The 23540-nt window shown below is 37.7% G+C and overlaps 2 protein-coding genes across 47 annotated transcripts in view; one reads left to right on the forward strand and one right to left on the reverse strand.

Moving 5' to 3' along the window:
* The window catches only part of SEC31A (SEC31 homolog A, COPII coat complex component), a 59915-nt gene extending 42731 nt beyond the window's left edge, over nt 1–17184 (reverse strand). For 16 of the 46 annotated variants that reach the window (XM_069594511.1, XM_069594501.1, XM_069594497.1 and 13 more), the window contains exons 1-7: nt 16819–17184; nt 7707–7789; nt 6915–7038; nt 5387–5585; nt 2850–2945; nt 1835–1975; nt 400–542 (exon numbers count right to left, since the gene is read on the reverse strand). In XM_069594511.1, the coding sequence (XP_069450612.1) occupies nt 400–542; nt 1835–1975; nt 2850–2945; nt 5387–5585; nt 6915–7038; nt 7707–7785 (782 nt within the window). In that variant the 5' untranslated portion in view covers nt 7786–7789; nt 16819–17184. Of the gene's footprint in view, nt 1–399; nt 543–1834; nt 1976–2849; nt 2946–5386; nt 5586–6914; nt 7039–7706; nt 7790–16384 lie in introns of all 46 variants that reach the window. The other 30 variants (XM_069594512.1, XM_069594502.1, XM_069594499.1 and 27 more) reach the window with 8 other exon arrangements.
* The window catches only part of THAP9 (THAP domain containing 9), a 34012-nt gene continuing 27470 nt past the window's right edge, over nt 16999–23540 (forward strand). Inside the window, exon 1 of the mRNA XM_069594520.1 lies at nt 16999–17129. The gene's annotated coding sequence lies outside the window, so the exon portion shown is untranslated. The remainder of the gene's footprint in view (nt 17130–23540) is intronic.

Genomic DNA, 23540 nt, shown 5'->3' on the forward strand with positions numbered 1-23540 from the left:
TTTTCAATTGTTGCTTGACATTAATGTCATGGAAGACTCTTCATAAGTATGATGAATCAAATAAAGATCAAACTGTATAATGGCCCAAAGATTCAAGAGTTGTCCCAAAGAGCTATGATTCACTAGAATTTTGATCTATTACCTATTATTTGAAATAAGTTGTAGAAAATCCATAAACACATTTTCATGTTTTTGTGATATGATTTGGCTATCATGTTTTGGTACAAAAAATCAGATGACTATTGCTTAAAATAGAAATGAACTATTTATACTAACTTCCGTAAGACACAGACGGAGTAGATTCCCTAATTTTAAAAAATTATCTGATAATTCAAAGCAGTAAGTAAATACATTTTTTACAATTCATAAATCAAGCTTTTTGGAAGAGCAGCAAGATACCTGGCATGGTTTTCCAGGACACGGAGTGGAGAGGAGGCAAAGCGAAGATCCCACATCTGGACCACAGGTAGCCTGTCATCCTCAGAGGCAAGGACCATCTGAGTGGCAACATCAGGATGCCACGCCAACCCAGAGCAATGCATCTGCACACAGGCAAGGCTCACATCTTATCAATCACACTACTTTATGAAAAGCCAAAATGAACACGAGGAATATATGTTTGTTGAAGCAAATAGTAGAAAACATCAGCTCAGGCTTATGAAAAAAGTATTCTTACTTATGTAGTCATTATTTTATTATTTCCATTTACTTAAAATTTGTTTTTTAAAAACCCGCTAAACTATTAAATTCTATTAAACACTCTTAAACAGTGGTCTTAAACAAACAAGTTTAAATGATCTCAATTCAACCAACCCTTTGATACACCAAATCATTCCAGGCCAGAGTAATTCTATACCACAAATGAGCTGTCCTGTCAAAATTGTAATCAGGGGAAAAGCTTTACATAAATTTAAAATTTAATACTTTTAGAGAAATGAAGATGAAAAGATTTAAAAAAATTAATACCTTTCCTCTACTTTATCAGAAAAATCAAGATAAAGTGACTAAACCAACAACTACTGTTTAAATTTTCATATGGGATAAATTAACATTATTACTGAGAAATACTTGGAAGCTCAGATCCTGTTAAGTGTTCTAGAAGGTGACTGAAATGCTTATTGTGTACTTTATTCCACTGAAACTTGTTTTAAAACTCCTGACTCACTGAAAAACAATACGTTGAGGAAATATTCTTATAAATAATGTTTTCTCATTGCTATTGTCGTTTTCAAATTATATATGCATTCTCTGATTTAGGCAAACTCACTTTTTAAATGTCCAACTAAAAACAGTAATTAAAAACAAATTAATAAGGCAAGCCCTAAAGTGTGTCTAAATTACTTTATAACATATGATGACATAATATTAATGAATCTGTAAGGTTAAAATGTAAGGTGTTATACAACAGTGTCTACTGAGCAAGTGGGAGAAGAATACCAGTTCATTTTAGCACTGCCTAATCAGAAAAGAGGAACCCAAGAGTCTGGAAACTACAGCTTCATAGTCATAAAATTACTAGCAGGGAAAAATTTTACATTCTAGTTGCTATAATGCTTTGGAACAGCTGGCAAAGCAAAATAACTAGTGTATCATGGAATAACTCCTTTGATTAACCAATCTTTCTCTTTATCATTAATATATCCAATGTGGTTTAGCAGGGATTTTATTATTTTCCCCAAAGGGAAAAACAACCTCTCATTCCAACATGATTGGTCCCTAAGAAAATAGGATTTGACTTTATAGAAATCTGATTTGTTGCCAACTCTGACAAACAATATAGGAACAGCTACAGCAGAAATAAAACATGTTTCTCACAAATCAATCACATACTTACCCTGTTACTATGATCACTAACTTTGATGATAGGCTCATTTTTTCTAAGATCCCACACAGTGGCCCGACCACTGGGACTGGCTGATGCCAAAATATGCTGAACTTGTCTGTTCCATGCAATGCAGCTGATATCTTCTGGGGGCTGTGAGGAATAAACTACTAAGAACCATTTCTCAACTGTAATCAAGTTTAACTACAAAATCTAATTCTTCTTTTTAGAAAATGGATTACTTAAAAATTTGATCTATTCCTTCCATAAATTTATTTTTATATTCTTAAGTTCTCAACATATGCAGTTTAAATCTCAGGTATATACCAGTTCAAGTACTTTACCCTGTCTATTCACCAGCCACTTATTAAGTTCCTGTTACAAATCAAGCACTGTTTCTTTACTTTGCAACTGCCCCATGGAAGATAATGGACCACAAAGTAGACGCTAGTCAATGTGACAGACATCTAGGCAGAGCAAAAATTACAGCCTAGGCCTAGAAAACCATATACTGTCGTTACACTACCTCTCAGATCACCAAAATGTTAGGGCCTGTTATAACAGCCACTCAAACTGAATAGTTAATACAGTGTAAAGAAGGCGGAGATGTCTGTTCTTTCTCAGCTTATTAGAATTATATAGGAAACAGGGTGTGTTTCTTTTTTTAAGTAAGTTTCCTGTCTATGATTTTTATTCTGAGGTTGGATATTGCTAAAATACTATATAATATAGAACACTATATTACATAAAATATTATACCTAAAAAACCTTTTAAAGACTATTTTATTTACTACCACAAGTCTAGTACCTCAAACAGTGCCTGGGAGATGGCAAGTACTAAATACTTACTGTTGAAGGACTTGCTGATACTCTTAGGAAACATATTTATTAACACTTGATCATGGTAAAGAAAAATCAATGACATTTAAACACTGATTTTAAACAGATATATTTTGCGTAAAAAAAACAAATAAGTGCAGAAAAACCAATTTTGGTTCTTTTGATTATATTGAAATCAATGTAATACCTGCGTTTTGGCTCCTGGTGTCATTGGAGTTGCAAAATTATTTAGATCCCAAATGTAGATTTCAGATTCATTAGCACCAGAGGCCACCAGATTAGTCTGCAATAAGAAAGAATTAACAAATAAATAGCACTTACAAATAATGAAGAGAATTCAGAATAACCCAATTTGGAGCTGGAAAGATCTGTACGTTTTCACAGACACTGAGAACAGCCAGGGACATGGCTGGTTGGGGAGGAGGGAGAGTGGGCTGTATGGAGAGAGTAACACGGAAACTTACATTATGGTATGTAAAATAGATAGCCAACAGGAATTTGTTGTATGACTCAGGGAACTCAAACCGGCTTATTAACAACCTAGAGAGGAGGGATGGGGAGGGAGGTGGGAGGTACGGTTCAAGTGGGAGGGGACATGGGTAAGCCTATGGCTGAACACCATACTGTAAAGCAATTATCCTTCAATTAAAAATAATTTTAAAAATCTTTCAGTTTTAAGGCATATAATTTTTCTGTTTAATTAAAAAAAACCAAAATGCATGAACCCCTAAAAACTATATATAATAATCTGAAATTTAATCAGTTTCTAAAGAAACATATTGTAAAACTCTATTAAACTAAAAAAGATAACACATCTACTGCCATTTCAATATAAGACACTAATAAAATAATTAAATAGATAAATTCTTATATGGTGATTATTGCCTGTGGTTTGGATCTCTGGAAGGGAATCCGATTGTGGGAGACAAAAATAGGTCACCCTGTTGGCTTCAAATAGCTGAATGCTAAAATACTGGTGTCTATACCAGGCACTTCAAAGACAGCCTCTGGAGCTGGATCAAGATAAGACTAGTAAAAATCCTCATGTATTTATTTAAAAAAATTTTTAAACTGAAGTATAGTTGACTTATTTCAATTAAAAAAGCTATAGTTTGTCCATGGCTGATTCATGTCAATGTATGGTAAAAACCACTACAAAACTGTAAAGTAATTAGCCTCCAATTAAAATAAATAAATAAACAAATAAAACTATAGTTTCTGGTGTAAAGTGACTCAGTCATATATATATATATATATATATATATTTCCATTATAGTTTATTTTATTATAGGATTTTGACTATATTACTAGTTCCCTGTGCTATACAGTAGGATCTTGCTATTTACCTGTTTTATATATAGCAGTTTATATCTGCTAATCCCAAATTCTTAACTTATCCCTCTCCAATCCCCTTTCCCCCTTGGTAACTATAGACTTGTTTTCTGTGTCTGTCCTCACCTATTTCTATTTCATGTATGCTCCATCTTGCGCCAGGTGGTAGTATTTCCAGGTAAACTATGTTGTATACCTTTTGGATCAAAAAGACCCTAAAATTGTGATATGAAGTCCAGGAAGACAATGAGGTTCATATACTGACCTTCATCCTTTACTGTTCACTCTCATTAATCTACTATAACAAATGACATACAACTCTGAAAACAGAGGAATTGCATGGCAGTAGCCACCTATGATATAAGACACGAGCCAAAAATCAGCAGTTGTTGGAAATTAGCTATCTAATCTAAAGAGTAGGCACCACAAACCACAGAAAATGGAGAAGCTGGGTTTCTGTATTTCTATATCTAAAATATCTATTTATAATACAAGAAAAATAACTATCAAACTTTTTTAAGATAATATTTATTTTCTGATTATACTCAAATATCCTACTAACTCAAGATTTTTATTAATGTATGCTGCTACTGCTAAGTCACGTCAGTCATGTCCAACTCTGTGCGACCCCACAGACGGCAGCCTACCAAGGTTCCCGTCCCTGGGATTCTCCAGGCAAGAACACTGGAGTGGGCTGCCATTTAACATTTCTACAATTAACATTCAGTAATGCTTACAATGGCAACAGTACAAAGACTCTTAATTGCCCATTAAATTTATACTATATTTATGTATATATCTTATTATTTGATAGAGTAGTAATCTGACATAAATACATTTAGCAGTAGTAAAACAACAGATTAACCCACACACAACAGCACCAGTCTAATGCTGAACTAGCACAAACTTTTGAATTTTAAGAATTATTTTATTTACTTATTTATTTGGCTGCACCAGGTCTTACTTGTGGCATGGAGCGTCTTTAGTTGCAGCGTGTGGGATCTAGTTCTCTGATCAGGGATCAAATCTAGGCCCTCCTGCACTGGGAATGCAGAGTCTCAGCCACTGGACCACCAGGGAAGTAGCCTGACAAACTTAAAAAGACTAGGTCTTCAACCTCTGAGGTGCCTAATATTTTAAAAATGTCCATAAAATGACATGACATCTCCAGACTTCTAGAACTAAACCCATCACCCTGATCCCTTCCCTGGGGCTAGTGTATTACTGAAGCCAGCTCTGAACTTTTCATTCTTCATACAAATAGACTCACTCATCAGCCTGCACAGGCACAGTTTTAGCTTTCTCCAAGACTGAGGCACAGTAGAGTCATATACTTATTTCAAATAGGCAGCACGTATCTCAAGAAATATGAATAAACGTCAAAAGTCTAACCTGGAAAATGTTCACATCCAATGCTCTCACTGGGCCAGTATGCTTGTCATTCTGGGCAATCACAACTTCCTTATCCCCAGCGATAATTTTAGAAGGATCATAAAGAATAATATTTCCATTTTCACCACCTGCAATCAGGACTCCAGAGATATTTCCTTTGGAATCCATCTTATGAGGTCCCCAAATCAACTTGTGGTACCTTTAAAAGAAAATGAGCAAAAATACTCTTTTTTGAAGTCAGATAAACTTAGAAAAGAATTTGGAAATTATACATTTAAGCCTTTCCATAAATACACCAAAAACCCTGCTTCTCCTCTATTCCTGATAACTGTACATAACTTGGTGAAATGGCATTTTAGTTTTTATTCATACTCATGTTTCATTTTGTAACCTTGAAGGATACAAAAACTCTTTTGTACAGCTAATACAACAAAGTATACTTGATTTGTGTGTCAGAAGATAAGAGCCTAAGAATGGTTTTACCATTTAGAATCTGTGAGACCCTGAGCCAGTTACTTAATCTCCCTAAGCTGCTTTCGATTCATTTATAAAATAGAGCTAATCAACCACTTCCCTGGATTTTATTTGACTACAGAAGTACTCAGTAACATGTCATCTGTTAAATAGTAAAGCAGTTAAGGGAGTCATCTGAAATTTTCTTTCTTTCTTTTTTTTTTTTTTAATCTGAAATTTTCTAAGAAAAATAATGTATTCTGACAGTAAAAAGGTGATATCAAAATTATGTCTATTATGACATAATTCTCCACCCACTGGTGGAGAATAAAAGACTACAATTTGGTATGGAGGTGGCATGGAGATATATAACAATGGTACTGAGTAGAAAAACTGCCAGATGAAAGGCATCTGGGGTTCCCAGTACAGTGGGAGGGCTTGGATGATTATAAGCCATCCCATGGGAGACGCCATGATTTGAACTGTATTGTTAGCCAAGGTACAATCTCTTCACCTTAAATTTGCCAAGGTATTAGGCTATAAAGCACATTTTGCTACTGAAATTAAAGTATCCTTCTATATAGCTTAAGTACTTGGAAATCTACCTATCTAAATACTTATCGTATCAGAAACTATGTCAATAAAATTCTCTGTGAAATGTAATTTGAAATATACATTAGTAGATAGGGGAAAAAAGCAACCTTTATTCAAAGAAAATCACTATTAACATTTTAATATTCATCTAATTACTTTTTCTGGTCATGACTACCTTTTTCTGTAAAGAGGTAAGATTAACAAAAGCAAAAGAAAGTAACTCTACTGTATCATGAGGAAAACAATACTAGAAACTAGAGGCTTTCCTTCTTACACACAGCAGTCCATAAAAAAAGGAAATTCAACAGAACATATATAGACACTTTCTAAACTTCTGCCTAAACAACTCATATGTTTTTTCACAAAACATGTCACTAATGGTATTCCTTACAAGTTCATAATGGAACACTTATAGACACATTAGGCATCAACCACAACATATAATCAAATCATCATGTAAATTTCAGGTTGAATCTCATACCTGTGAGAAGAAGAGAACGTGGCACAAGATTTCATATCCAAGGATGGATCAGAAAGGTCTAATTCAAATATCTCAAGAGAAGCACTGGTACTAAATGTTGCATCCAACTGTTGAGCAGATGTTCCTATAGAAAATATATTCACGGTAACTACACATGCAAAAACAGACAGACTCAGAGAAAACCATACAAAACAGAAATTAAATGCTTATTTTTCAATTATCTCACTCATGAATGCTACATTAACGACTAAAATCTCACCATGTATACCACTGAACAGATGCTTACATTACTACAGCAGTTAAGATTCTGATGCAAGGCTCAGATATGATGTTTGTAAGAGTGGGTAGGGCAGACAATTTTTTAAGTCTATAGATAAAATCTCTGAAAGAACAGTTCCATGCTTATAGTCACAAATGATATAATTTCAACGCTATTTATATAAAAATGGAGCATCAAAACTGTTGTTCATTCATTCAAATCAGTATTTATTAACCTGTTAACATTTTATCTACTGTGCTTCTTAATACCAGAGGAATAAAGATACAGCATGGTCCTGCAGTGAGGAAGATGCTATAAATGTAATAGACCATGATTAACACCATGCTGTACAAGCATATGGGAAGGCCACTGAACTCAGCCGACAGGAAGCTTGCACATATCTCATCAGGAAAGGAGAGGCTTTCTAGAGAAGCTGAAGCTTGACCTGAATCTTAAAGGACAAGTATAAATAAGTCAGATGTGGAAAAGAAGAAATCAGGTGACTCATACTGTCTTCTCTCTGTTGAGCTTACCTGTAGCTAGGTAAATGGGATGATTCTGCGCAGGGCTCCATGCCTGCATGGCGGTACGATCTACTTCCTTTAACTTCATCCTGCTAAAGAGAACATTTCACATAGAAATATAATAAACATGTAAGAGGGAACGTTTTTTAACATGGAAATATACTGGACAAACCCAGTACATTAATAGTAATGCTGGAATGCCAATAAATCAAATTGGTCTAGGTATCATTTGTTGGGAAATGTGGACCATTTGAAAGAAACTTGTTAAATTATTTTGAGACAAGTATAGTGCTATTCTGTTTACAGATTATCATCCTTCAGTTGAAAAATCTGTCTGGAAGGAAATGTGCAAAAACAGGGATAGCATGTGGCTAATTAATCTTGGCATACAGAATGCTTCTCAAGTCAAGATAAGATGGGTGGCAGTGTAGCAGGACTAAGGGAAGGCACAGAACAAACAAGGTGCACTTTCCTGGAGCAGGACCGCCCAACAATAAGAGCAGTTTGACAAACTAATTTTAAATAAAGCAGACTAAGACAGAGGTGAATATAGCAAACCCAAAGAATTTTAAAGATAAAGTAGAAAAAAATTTTTAAATGGTCACTCCAAGCTACAATCCCATATGCTATTATTTTATATATTCTACATGCAAGTTACTTTGGTAGAAAAACTCAGGAGATACTGCGCTACAGTATTAAAAACATCTTTGTTGGAATTTCCCGGGTGGTCCCATGGTTAAGACGCCACATTTCCAATGTAGGGGGTGTGGGTTCAATCCCTAGTCAGGCAACTAAGATCCCACATTCTGCCAAAACACCACCAACAGAAACAACTTTGTGATTTTACATAAATGAATTGGCATGGCACAGTATTCCACTCTCAGATGTACCCTAATTTAATTACTTCGTCTCCTACTGAGGAACACCCGAATTGTTTTTGAAAGTGAAAGTCGCTCAGGAGTGTCTGACTCTGTGACCCCATGGACTGTAGAGTCCATGGAATTCTCCACACCAGGATACTGGAGTGGGTAGCCTTCCTCTTCTCCAGCAGACCTTCCTGACCCAGGACAAGGAAAGCTTGTGGCTTTCCAGTATTCTCCACAAGAATACTGGAGTGGGTAGCCTATCCCTTCTCCAGGGGATCTTCCTGACCCAGGAATCGAACTGGGGTCTCCTGCATTGCAGGCGGATTCTTTATCAACTGAGCTATTATTTTTACAAACAATGCTGAAATAAATGGCCACACATACATGTTACTTCACTTATGGACAAGGAAAGCTATAGTTTTCCAGAGGTAAAACTGATGGGTTAAAGAATAAAAGTAATTTTAATTCTGATGGATATTGCCACTTGAAATATATCCTGGTATACAGTGTATTGAATATGTTCAAAGTATGTATTTTTTATTACTTCAAAATCATTTATTGAAATTTTTTTCTTACTAACTTTAGATACCACCTTTATCATGTACCAACTTCCTGTATTTATTTCTAGATTTAGTATTTAGGTTTATATTCCTGTACATATCAGGATATAGGTTAAGGTTTACATTTCAGGATTCCTTTACATTTATTCTGTGATTATCATTCCTTATGCCCATGTATTTACATGCTAGGCATGTCACTATTTTAAATACTGAGGCTTTACATGAGCATGATTTCAATAATCCCCACCCATTTTCCTTGCTATTTTTTAACTACATAAACAATCAGAAAATTTTTTGTCTAATTCCAGAAAAAAGAGCATGTTAGTATTTTTTACTGAACCTGTACCAAATTAATAAATTAATTTATGGTGAACTGACAGAACGGTGAATCTTCCTATCAAGAACATGTCTTTAGAGTTAAGCCGTCTTTTTTATTTTTCAGTATTGTTTGAAATTTTTTGACATACTGGGTTTGCTTACCCCTAAGTATTTCACCTTTTGGTTCATTTGTAAATGTGGCTTTTTTTCCTTCCACTATTATGTCTATGATCTCACTGTTAAATGAAGGCTAATGATTTCGCTACATTAATTTTTAATCCTGCTTTCTTACTGAATTCTCTTTCTGGAGTAGTGTTTCAGTAGATTCTGTTGGGTTTTCCACATATATATTCATACCATATGCCAACAGAGCCAACCTCCTCATTTCACATTGTCACTCCTCTGATATCCTTCTCTTGTGTGAGCTAGCCAGGACTAACAGTATCATACTCAACAGCAGTGATAACAGTGCTATTTCTTGTCTTGTCCTGTTCTGCAGTGCGAAAGCCTACTGTATCACCACTCGGCATGGTTTTGGAATTTGAGATATATATACATATATTCGTACAGATAAGTGTGTGTCCACACACACTTACATCTGTACAAGTAAATAAATATACATATGTATACAAACATGTATGTGGAAATAGCCATTGATTACTATCTTACTGAATGCTATTCATAAAGACTGGGTGTTAAATTTTGTTGAATGTTTTTTCATTAGGTAATTGGAGATGACCATATGATTTTTCTCCTTCAGTTTACTAACAAAACAAAGCATGAACAGATTTCCTAATACTGAATCATCTTTTTATACCATGAGTAAACTTCTCTTGACCATGATTCTACTACAGAGCTCCTAGATTTTGTTTAAAAAGAGTTTCATTCCTAGAGTCCTAAATGAGATTTAATCGATAGTTTTCCTCTTTTGTACATTCTTTGTCAGATTTTGGTATCAATGTTATACTTGTTCATAACAAATGTGGGAGGTTTTCTTCTATTCCCATGCTCTGGAACACTTTCAATAACAACACTGAAATTACTATTTCTTTAAGGATTTACCAGAATTCTCCTATGAGATATCTGGGTCTGGTGTTTTGAAGGGAAGGGAAGTGGTAATTTTCTCTGTTTCTTCTATGGATATTGATCTATTTGAATTTTCTTTATCCAAGGTCATTTTGTAAATTATATTTTCCCATGATATTCCTTTCTTGTACTCTTTTTTACAATCTTCTAATTTATTTGTTTAGACTCAAACATAGACTCATGCTTCTTCTAATTTGTGCTGTGTGTGGTGATTAGTCCTTATGATATTCATGTTTTATCCCACCCTCTTTTGAAAAATTAGCTTAGCTAAGTGACTTACCTGCTTCACTGAGTATTTACAAAGAGTCAAACTTTTTTTTTTTATGGGTGTGACTTTTTTTTTAATTGTATAATTCATTTATACAGAGAAATCATTTGGAATTAATTATTTACAGTCTTTTTCAGTTTTCATTTCCACTGGCTGGATACAGTTCACATAACAGTCTACGTTTATTTACTTATTAGTTTCACTTTTTAAAAGTTTTCCTAACTTTTTAGTTAAATGCTTCACTTACTCATTTTTACTATTTCTTTAGGCCTTGAATTTTCCCTGAGCACTGATTTGTTGTAATGTATGTTTCTGGTCTTATCTTTGTAACTGTAATTTTAGATAATTTCCATTTAATACCATTAATCCTTCATTTCTTCACATAGTTAATTACTATGAGCACTAACAGAATCAGCTTATATAATCTTACTGCCTCTCCTGCAGTACACAGTTATAATCATAGTATTATCTTCCTCAGTGTTTACCTTTGTACTGTTAAATACACTTATACTTCTACTAACTGATTTGTCAGCTTTAAATGATGCCCTTTGACTCCTAGACATTACAGATTAGGCAATCCACAAATTTATTCTACCTCCAATTTTCTTCCTGCTTCCCAGTTCTCTCAATTTTTTAGTTTTATGACCAATTTCTACATCATCAGATACGTAACATGTACACTCTATCTTTTCTTCCTTATTCCCACTTTGGTTTCAGCCTCAGGTCAATGGTAGTTAAATATACTCAATGTTCTCCAACAGCACTCTTGCCAGTATTCTTACTCATCTCTGGAGGATGAAGCTCATCCTCTGATAGTTTTCTTAAGAGGGCCTTAGACTGAAAATATGCCCAGAGTCTTACACAGTCAAGTTGTTTACATTTGAAGAACAGATGATAAAAGGAATGCACAGAAAGATTAAATAATTTGAACACACCAGCAAGGGACAGAGCCAAGATCTGAACTCAGAAGTGAGCTCCAGAGTCCAGCCTCTTACTTGTTACAAGCTCAAGTATTCAATTTTAATCATAAAAAAACATTAAAATTTAGGAGAAATAATGAATGGCAAAGAAGCTACAATGCATGATGAAATTAAGGGAAGAAGAAATGAATTTTAGAAACTAGGCGAGGTCAGGCAAACTGGGTGAATTAGGAGGCTGAATAACACCACAAAGAGGCAGGACCTCTGGTCCTGAACATTGACTTCTGGTCCTTCTGGTCCTTCAACCTGAACATTGACTCTGCTACTTTTGACACCTTTACACATTATTTGATCTCTCTGAGCCCCAATTCCCACACTTGTAAGATGGGGATAAGTGTGACTACCTCAGGGGATGTTGTGACGTTCAAATGAAAGAAATGTATTTTACAAAGGTCCAAACACAATGCCTAGCACATAAGTCAAAAAGCATTTTAATACACTAACTACTTGAAAGATTATTATCATCATGAGACTAATCAAGAAAATTGCACAGCTAGTTTCTTAAGATTATTGTGCAGGAAAAAAGGAAAAAAAAAACCCCACAATTTTCTAGGAGGTAAAAAAGAGGCCTATTTTCTTTCTATGAAAGACCTTCTTTCTCCTCTCAGTCAATAGTTTTTAGTAAGAAGTTCAAGTCCCATCTCCTTCATGAAACCTGCTCCACTGATCCCATCGACACCGATCCTAACTCTTTGTATTTGCCTGTACCACACTTTAAGCAACTCATTTATCTTGGTAAAACTTTATAACATTCTCTTATTTACATACTGTTTACATATTTCCCCACTGTCTGTTTTATCAACTTGTTTCATCTTGTTTGGTCATCTTGTTTCACCAAATCGACAAATACCGTCTTGTTTTCAATCAAGTCTTACAACTTTTATCCTTTTTGGATCTAAAACTGCTTCACACAGGGTGAGATATGCATTGCTTGATTCTCAATGTCTATATTTAGAGGAATACAAAAAGACTGATGCGCTAGAAAGACCAATTTTAAGTAAAATATTTAATTTTTAAATTCTTAACTGTTTAAAGGATCTTTCTTATTTAAAAAGTGGGAAAGTACTGCTTGGGGAGAAAAAAAAGGTTTCCTAAAATGCCTTTAGAATAATTTCTAATATTGAAAACAAAATAGCTACACACACACATATATATATATATATTTAAACCCAGTTGAATATAATTACAGTATCTCCAGGAAGAAAGGTACAAGGGCTACAGGAATTCAGGAGCATTTAGTTAATGTGTAACATTTACTGAAAGAGAGAGACTAATTTACAAGACATAAAAGAGTGAAGAGGGAATTCAAAGCATTTATAAAATCTGTTTCCTAGCCTTAGTACTCAATGTGCCACCAGAAGCAGTTCCACTTAATAACCTGTATTGAACATAAGGTTTAAATACCATTGTTTGAAAAAAAAATCAAATACTATACCACAACAATGGCCTTGAACTACATTAAGCGGTTTGAATCTAATTAAACAAAAATATCATAAGCTACAATCATTCTCAAACTATTAAGAATACTATGAAAATACAGCTTCATCAGATACATGTGTATTTCCTTCTCTTACAATTGATCATTTAGTTGTAACTAGTTTCCTTAAAAATATGAAGAAGTCTTAGATTAAACCATGTCAATTTCCCAAGTAAGACTTGCTTTAAAAACTTTCTGTAGTTTTTAATGACATATTTTTATTTCAGTTTATTTATCTGGCTGTGCTGCGTGGCACGTGGGATTTTAGTTAATTGATCAGGGGATCGATCAAACTTATGTCACCCTGCAGGGGAAGCACAGATTCCCAACCACTGGACTGCCAGGGAATTCTCTATGTAATTTTTTTCAATATTGTATGTGACTAGAATTCACACCACACAGATTTATTTCATTCGGAACTATTTTACACAGAACACAATCATTGTGAAAATATGAAAAGAAAACTGCGAGGACAATGGTTTGTTCACACATGCCCCCATAAGAGAGCACCAAAAGAAGAGCAGTTAAGATATGGAGACTGGAGCCAACCCTGTCAGTTTAAATCCCAGTTCCACGTGTCCTAGCTCTGACTTTTGGTATGTAATTTTATCTATGTGTGTCTTGGCTAACCATTTGGTAAAATAACTATAATAAAAGCATCTACGCCATAGGTTTGCTGTGAGAATTCACAGAGAACAGTGCCTGGCACCTGGTAAATAAATGCTTGTGAACGGCAGCTAATACAAAAGTCACTATTTAAAATGTTTACCCCAGTGAATCTTCAAAAGAATACATCTACTGAAGAAAATTTATGATCCAGACCACAACTTTTATTTATTCATCCAAGTTTCTCTCCGCAACAATTGTGTGCAGTGAAATGAAACTTTCCTCCTGCATTTTCTAAAAGCTGATTTTGTAAAGCAACACTAAAACCCAACAGCACTAACCTCTAAACAGCTCCAGCCTCACAATGTTATCATACATGGAGCACTGAACTAAACCTCAGAAAGTAAAAAGTCAAAGAGGTATCAGAACTGGAAACTCTGACTCCCAAACCAGAAACACAATACCCGGCTGCCACTGTGGCTGATAAAAATTCACCTTGTATGGACAAGACACCTCATTAGCATGGGCACATTTGTTCCAGAGAATTTATTTAATGTTCCTGATGGTCTAGGCTCATCTCACTCAGCCAAAACCAAATCAAAGATGCAACTGTGCGCTGGTCATTGAACTAAATGGTGTCACACTTATCTGCAGTCTTAATACAACAAAACTTTTTGAGCTAAAATTAACCCTCTTTTGGACCACATCACATGGCATACGGGATCCCCAGTTCCCCAATCAGGGATTCCATCTGTGCCCTCCGGAGTCCTAATCACTGGACCACCGGGGAGTCCCTGAAATTAATCTATTTAAGAATTACGACATTTCTAGAAAAACAATGTGATAATTTAATAATATCATTTTATAAGAATCTTTCATTAGAATTGTATAAACCTCATGATATTATACAGAAAATCCTGTATGTGCGTCTGTGCATGTTTCCAGGAAGATGATCCAGTAGTTTCATCAGATCCTTAAAAGAGAGTGGAGTGATATATACAATGTCATTGCTGTTCTTTACTCATTAAGTTGTGTCCAACTCTTTGGGACCCCACGGACTGTAGCCCACCAAGCTCCCCTGTCCATGGAATTTCCCAGGCAAGAATTCTGGAGTGGGTTGCCCTTTCCTTCTCCAGGGGATCTTCCCAGCCCAGGGATCAAACCTGCATCTCCTGTATTGGCAAGCAGATTCTCTACCACTGAGCCACCTCAGAAGCCCACAAGGTAATACTTCTTAGCCATAAAAAGGAATGAAATAATTCCTTTTTATGCCATTTGCAGAGACATGGATATACCTAGAGACTGTCATACAGAGTGAAGTTAAGTCAGAAAAACAAATGTATAATATCGCTTATATATGGAATCTAGAAAAATGGTACGGATGAATTTATTTGAAAGCACAAATAGAGACAGAGATCTAGAAAACAAGCTTACAGATACCAAGGGCGGGGGTGGGGGGGTGGGGGTGGAGGAGGATGGGGGATGAATTGGGAGACTGGGATTGACATACATGCACTCTTGATATTCTGGATAAAACAGATAACTAAGGAGAAAGGAGTACCTATTGTACAACACAGGGGACTCTACTCAATGCTCTGTGGTGACCTATAATGGGAAGGAAATCCAAAAAGGAGGGGATACAGGTACACATATAAATGATTCACTTTGCTGCATAACAGACATTAACACAATGTAGAGCAACTATACTCCAATAAAAATTTAGAAATTAACATGTAAATATCAAAAGAACATCAGAAAACAAAATAAAATCACAAATACTTCTAGAAAAAAAGAGAGAGAGGAATCCCCAAAGATTAAGAATCACTGCTCTTTCTAGTTTACAAATTTCTTTCTGTTCTTACTGGTTTCAGAAAATAACTTGCTTATATAAAATTAAGTTATATAATTGGAAATCCATTTCAAATCTGACACTTCCTAAATAACCTTAGATGTGTGTAACATAAATCCACAACAACAAAAACACTTCAACTTATCCAAAAGTTGGTAAGGGTCTACAAACCATTCCCAGGGCTGTAATTAGGGAGAAATGAGAAAACAGGAGCACAGAAGAATCACTGAGAAAAGGTAAGCAAACTTTAGCCAACTCTAGAACAGTCGTTATGTACAGAAAACATAAGATAGTATGATTCAAGGATGAAGCTCTAACTACTGATTAAACAGTTACAGTTGCCCAAAACGACAATCAATTTCAGTCTTGTGTGCTAGAAAAGACAGTTTCGCGGGAAGGATTTGTAAAAGACCATCACTGAAACTTCAGAAAGACCTGGGTAAAATTAGTTCCCCGAGTTATGAAAAAGTTTACAATGCCCACAAGCCCAGGCAACATTTTGATTTATTTTACACCTGCCCCGGTAATTTAACCTCTCATTATAGTAGACCAGTAGCAAAAACATACAACACTGAATGATACTTCCTTCGAGATACAGGCTGCGACCGGCGGCGACTGCCCTTAAAATAAAACAATCCCAGTTAAGTGACAGAAGCCCGTAGTTAAAACCTACGAACCTTTAAATCTGGCAACAGCTCAGATAATAACAAAAAATCCCAAACTAAAGTCAACCAAGGCAATGCTGATGAGGTCTGTTTCCTTCCCTCGCCCTTGGGGGCCGCGCCTCTTTGTGCACCAGGGTCCGAAGGTCTCCTAACCTCAGACGACAGCTACGCGCCCCGGCTGGACACCCTGGCGCAAGCCTCTGGGGCGCTTCTGCTCAGCGGAGGAAACGTCGGCGGATGCGGGCCGGCGCGATCCCCAAGCAGCCGTGACACCAGGCGCTGTCCCGCCGGGCCCGAAACGAAGACCCGGGCGCGCCGCCGCCGGAGACCGGGCCGCAGGCTGCAGGGGACCAGCGGAGACCGAAACCGGGATACCGGCGTGGGCCTGGGCTCTCCCGAAGGCCCCAGGAGCCGCAAAGAGGACAGGAGAGCACAAGAGGACGCACCTGGCGGGGACCCCCGGAGACCGGTTTCTGCGTGAGCGCGGCGCCAGTCGGACTCTCCCAGCATTCGCCGCCGCCCCTCCTCCTGGCCGGGGCCACCTCCACGTTCCGCTCCAACGTGGCAGCCGCAGCCCCGCCCAGCCGGCTGGCCGACGCTTCCGGGAGCGACGCCCTGCCCCGCCCACCCCGATACGGGGCCCGCCACGGCACTTCCGGGACCGGGGCCGGGACCGGGGCCGGGCCCGAGGCCCGGGCCGGGGTTCTGGAGCGCGTGGGAGTCTGGGAGGACTCGCTTCCGCGCCGCGCGTGCACTTGTGAGTTCAGAGGGGCGGCGTGCGGTGGCCAGGATGATGCGAAAAAGAGAAGTCCGGGTGGGCGTAGCCGTCTGGCGGGAGGCCGGCCCCGGCCAGCAGAAACGCCACGTAGCGCTGGTCCTATGAGACGTCAGCGGCCCCCGCCACGCTGCCGACGCGACCGGCCACCGAAAAATCGGGCTGCAAGGGCCTCATTACAAGGCTGTTACTGGGTTATTTCACTTATTTACTCGGTTCTACGGTATTGCTTATTGAGAATATCTTTAGAACCAAACGATCTGGTCATACCCAAAGGCTGTTGTGAACATGCTTGATTTGTTACTCTAAAGAGGCATGAATGTGAAAATCGCCCAGTCATGGCCGACTCTTTGCGACCCCAGACTGTAGCTCGCCAGGCTTCTCTGTCCATGGGCTTTCCCAGGCAAGAATACTGGAGTGGGTTGCCATTTTTTTTTTTCCTCCGTATCTTCCCGACCCTGGAATCGAACCGGGGTCTCCTACATCGCAGGCGGATTCTTTATCAGCTGAGTTACCAGGGAAGCCCCTAGAGGCACAGTGGAGTGAATAGGTACTATAGTTAGTATCCTGCGATACTATTTGAGATCTGTTAACATTTGTCACACTGTAACTTGACTGGTTTCGCCAGAGCCTACCTGTACATGTGCAGTTCTCTTCCCAATACAGCAGTCAACGGTCTTTTCTAAACGCCTACACGAAGTAAAGTAAAACATAGCAAACTCTTGTATTTAAGAGTAGGCAAGTTTTTGTGCTCACTATACTGTTTTAGCAAAAACATAAATGTATGAATGGTCTTAGGCACATACCAACCAAACAGGACTGCTAGAGTTAAGCAATCTTGTTTATTATTTATCTGCTAGACTTGTCCTCCACAAAGATAAACAAAACTAATCACTAATTCTGTATGAATTATACTTTGCATCTGGCATTCTTCTCCCCCTGCATTCTCTTGTAACATTTCAAAAAAGGTCACAGGTTATTTTAACTTCAGGGAGACATGATCTGATTACTGAGTTGTGCCATGCCAGCTCTGGCTGTTCTGAAATTTTGCAGAAGAAAAAAAAAGCGGGACCTTCATTGGGATACAAAGCCTCTCCCTATTCCCTAAAGGAGGCGGTTTTTGATGTGCTAGCCTGCTGTGTTCCCTCTTTGCTTGCCAAAGAAATAAAGCCACTATTTCTCTTCCATACTATTTCTGTTCAGCATCAGAGACAAGATTTTGGCATCAGTTGTAAAACCATTTAGTGGTGGTATACACTTATGGTTCAGTTTAAAAAGCAAATAGTTATTTCTGTAAGGCTGAAGTAGACCCACTCAAGAGGCTTACGATAGTTGTTAATTTCAAGTTCTAAAAAGCCTTCCATTTTTCACTTACCATTCCAAGGACTAGTTTACCTAAAAAGGTGTCAATAAAAATCCGACTTAAAAGTCAGACCATATTTGGGGGCTCCCCTAGTAGCTCAGCCAGTAAAGCATCTGCCTGCAATGCAGGAGACCCAGCTTCAATCCCTGGGTCCGAAAGATCCCCTGGAGAAGGAAATGGCAACCCACCCCAGTACTCTTGCCTGGAGAATTCCACGGACAGAGGAGCCTGGTGGAGTCAGAGTTGGATGCTAGTGACTTTCTCTTTCATTCTGTTAAGACAGGATTTTGCCTGCAAAGTCGAAATGACTTTGTGTAATAACTTTTAATTTCAAAGCCTTGATGTGGTAGCATACAATGTGAAAAGTGTGAATAATAATTGGTTATGATAAAGCTAGACTTGATGCACTTTTATCTGATTGAATATAAAAACTCACCCTGTTTTAAACGCAGGCAGTTCTGCCTTTGACTACGCAAGTTGAAATGGTGCGAAGTCTTAATCTATGGGATTAACAGTAATTGTTACTATTTAACAACTATTCTGTGACTTGGCAAAACATTAAAAAGCCTCTTGATGTTGGTTATAAATGTAATTTATAAATTTTTGTGTAATTTTGTAATTTATAGCTTTAATATTTGTAGTAACACTACAAACATTGGGAATTCCCTGGCAGTTGAGTTGTTAGGATTTTTTAGCTTTCACTGCTGGGGTTGAGATCAATTCCTGGCTGGGGAACTAAGGTCCCACAAGCCACTTGGTGCAGCCGAAAAAAAAAAATCAAACCCAACAATAATCTCCCCCACCAAACAAAAAACCCCAAAACAAACCACTAGAGACACTGAAAGTTATGTTTTCTTTATTTTAAAAAATGTATCAAGCAGTTTTGAAATGTGCTTGCTTTCTCATTATAAAACTTATAATATGGAGTGAGATGCCAAGGCATCTTATCTGTGCCTTGGCAAACTGTCATTCTCATTTCCAAGTTTGAATCAGCTTCCACAATTTTATCTTTTAACAGTCAATGTCATGATACAGTTCTGCAAGTTCCTTCAATGTGAAGTTGTTCAACATCACTTCTTTTGAGACACATTCATTGTTTACAACTGCTTTCCTACGTAAAACTTCACTAAGTTCTGCCTCCTACACACCTAGAACTGTTTCTTGAATGGCAGCAGTGTCAACACTCTCACAGTCATCTCTATCTTCTAACTCCATTTACATCCCATCCAAATCCTGCAGTTTTTCCACAGTACAGCCTCTCACTACTGCAAGGACTGCCTCTAATTCTTGGAATCTGAGTGCACATTCCACAGTAACATCCTTATCTGAGTTTGTAGTTTCACTAGGTAGTTTAACATTAGTGTTGACTTTGCGATGAAACCAGCCTTTACTGGCAGTAAATAGATGTCCTTGTAATTACCATTTCCTTCAATGTAGCAACTAACTTCAATGCCAAACTGATTGGTTTTTGTTCTTGATTACACTACAAAGGAGAAGTAAATGCTTCACTTCAACCATAAGTGGCTTTCTCTTCCTGGTGAAATTTTACATTGAAAGATGTTGAAGCAACTTTACCTTGCTCTTAAAATGTGGCTTGTACTGTAGCTTCATGTAGGTCGTGGTATCATCCTATACTTGCTTTGCAGTGGCCATTTTCAAAGCTTCTAACACTAATTTTACCTGCAGTGTTAATCATTTTTCAGTTCTTTGTAGTTCAGTCATATTTATTGACCAATTCCCTCTTCTGATTATCCATTTTTGTAGAATGTTCCATGGGCTTATCACTGGGAGACAAGGAGGCAACACAGTTACATGCTTTGCTATCTGTGTAACTAATAGATGTTCAATGACCAAGACTTTGAAAGAAGTGATGTAACTGAATCCATTCTTGATGCCCATCTTTTCTTTGCATAATGATTCTGGAATAAAGAGCCATAGCCAAGTTTATTCGATAATACACAGTTAATATTGTAACAACTAAAACTTCAGCTGTGTTGTTGTGGGTCAGGTGCTGTTTAACTACTGTGTGAAAAGATTCACACATGTTGAAATGGTGCAAAGGACCTGTATCTAAAAAAGAAAAACTTGTGTTGGTAATTCACAAAATAGTCAACTTTTAACCCAATTTAGTTAACTACTAGCCAAGCCAAGTTCGAGATCAAATAAAACTGAAGTTTTTCTGAAATGAATGTTAATTCTAAGACTCTGAAATACTCACTGAAAGAATGTTTGGAGATAATGTTATATAGAATTCTTCAAATAAGGATTTGCAGACAGTCCAAAAACACCCTTTAGAGTGTTTAAATTTATTGAGAATTTACAGCCCCTCCCCTCCTTTCAATAGTCTTAAGGACTGCAGAAGATTAAAGTTCTGGATAACTGCACTGTTGTCCAGACTGTAGAACTTCACAATCACAAGGCGCAAGACCATATGTGTATAAAATTCACTGAACAGCAGCCAGTACCGTGTTTACTTCTGGAAAACAGTAGCATCCAGCCCATTAATGTTTAAATTCTGTTTCTGAATCCGTTAATTTCATATATCTTATCACTAAGGGCCATAAAGTTTACATCAAACTTTAAGAAATAGAAAATAACTTAGTTAAATTTGAGAAACACCCTAAGATACCATGCCTAATTCATAGCAGGTTAATCTGGTGTTAGGTTTGAGATTCTCAGCTCTGACTACCTGCCTATCTACTGTTCTTGAATAAAGCTCAAGTAAAAGGATGGGCATCCACCAGCATACCAAAGATTTATAGAATATCCAATAGTTCAACCAATTTAAACCGAAGAATATATGACCTCTAAGAATTTCAGGGCCTGGAAGAATTATCATTATTTTTTTTAAAAGATGACTATCAAGGTTAAAAGTCCTGCCACCCCCCCACCCACCCACCAGCCTCTCCTGAATCAAATGAAAATTATACTATCTTTGAAATATTTTTTATCTTTGAAAGCTGAATGGGGAAAAATTTTAATTAAATATCCACATTATGCTCAATACATAACAAATACAAAATCCAATGTTTTTCTAAAATTACTATCTTAAATAAGTTTATAAACTTCTTACCTTATATAAATCTTCAAATTCTTGATAAATCTCACACATGGTGTTCTCTAAGAAAAACACCCTTCAGTTTTATTCCTAAAACGAAAAACATTTACAGGCAAGTCAATGTACAAAAACCACATCTTAACTATATGCATCATGATTTTCTTTTCTTCATTATGTCCTCATTCACATACATTAATCACAACAAATCATGATGTGAACAGCAGTGGGAAAGTTTAATCATTGGACATTTGTACTTATTTTCAACTTGAGCTCTAGTTTTAAGTTTTTATTGCTTAGCTCCCTTTTAAAAATACATATAGGCACATTTCTATAGTTTTCCGTTTTCGCACGTAGAACAGATTAGACTTCCAATTTTACTATGACTGGAAAAAACTCATAACAAAGATAATTTCAAGCATGTCACTTACTACTTTGTGCAGGTTCAGTTCAGTTCAGTCGCTCAGTCATGTCTGACTCTTTGCAACCCCATAAATTGCAGCACACCAGGCCTCCCTGTCCATCACCAACTCCCAGAGTTCACTCAGACTCACGTCCATCGAGTCAGTGATACCACCCAGCCATCTCATCCTCTGTCGTCCCCTTCTCCTCCTGCCCCCAATCCCCGACATTCCAGGTTCCTATGCAATGTTGTTCTTTACAGCATCGGACCTTGCTTCTATCACCAGTCACATCCACAGCTGGGTATTGTTTTTGCTTTGGCTCCATCCCTTCATTCTTTCTGGAATTACTTCTCCACTGATCTCCAGTAACATATTGGGCACCTACTGATCTGGGGAGTTCCTCTTTCAGTATCCTATCATTTTGCCTTTTCATACTGTTCATGGGGTTCTCAAGGCAAGAATACTGACGTGGTTTGCCATTCCCTTCTCCAGTGGAACACATTGTCAAATCTCTCCACCATGACCCGCCTGTCTTGGGTTGCCCTGCGGGCATGGCTTAGTTTCATTAAGTTAGACAAGGCTGTGGTCCTAGTGTACAGGTTAGCTTATGCTAACTTGGAGGTGTCTTCTCAACATTAACCCTGGTATTGGAAGAGTACCCATACCTTCCTGACCTGCATATAGGTTTCTCAAGAGGCAGGTCAGGTGGTCTGGTATTCCCATCTCTTTCAGAATTTTCCACAGTTTATTGTGATCCACATAGTCAAAAGCTTTGGCATGTTAACAAGCAGGAATAGATGTTTCTCTAGAACCCTCTTGCTTTTTCGATGATCTGCAAGGAGATCCAACCAGTCTATCCTAAAGGAGACCAGTCCTGGGTGCTCACTGGAAGGACTGATGCTGAGGCTGAAACTCCAATACTTTGGCCACCTCATGTGAAGGGTTGCCTCACTGGAAAAAGACTGATGCTGGGAAAGATTGAGGGCAGGAGGAGAAGGGGACGACAGAGGATGAGATGGCTGGATGGCATCACCAACTCGATGCACATGGGTTTGGGTGAACTCCTGGAGTTAGTGATGGACAGGGAGGCCTGGCGTGCTGTGATTCATGGGGTCGCTAAGAGTAGGACACGACTGAGTGACTGAACTGAACCCATACCTTAACACATCCCCAAACTGGTTATGCCTCACTCTGTGTGTAATGTCTTTGTTATCAGACAAGGTTTCCAATGATCAAAAACACTAAAAGAGGAAAAGGGGGAGAGTCGTCTCTGCTAACAAAGAACTTTCAAGCAGTGATGATGGGAAAAGACTCAAAAGATTACAAGACTCCAGAACTAATTAGAATTCTGCCTATTTAGAACATTATGTGGACAAGGCAATGGCACCCCACTCCAGTACTCTTGCCTGGAAAATCCCATGGACAGAGGAGCCTGGTAGGTTCTAGTCTATGGGGTTCCCAAGAGTCGGACACAACTGAGCGACTTCATTTTCACTTTTCACTTTCATGCACTGAGGAAGGAAATGGCAACCCGCTCCAGTGTTCTTGCCTGGAGAATCCCAGGGACGGTG

This window comes from Ovis canadensis, chromosome 6, assembly GCF_042477335.2.
Source record: "Ovis canadensis isolate MfBH-ARS-UI-01 breed Bighorn chromosome 6, ARS-UI_OviCan_v2, whole genome shotgun sequence".
In the NCBI taxonomy this organism is placed as follows: Eukaryota; Metazoa; Chordata; class Mammalia; order Artiodactyla; family Bovidae; genus Ovis; species Ovis canadensis.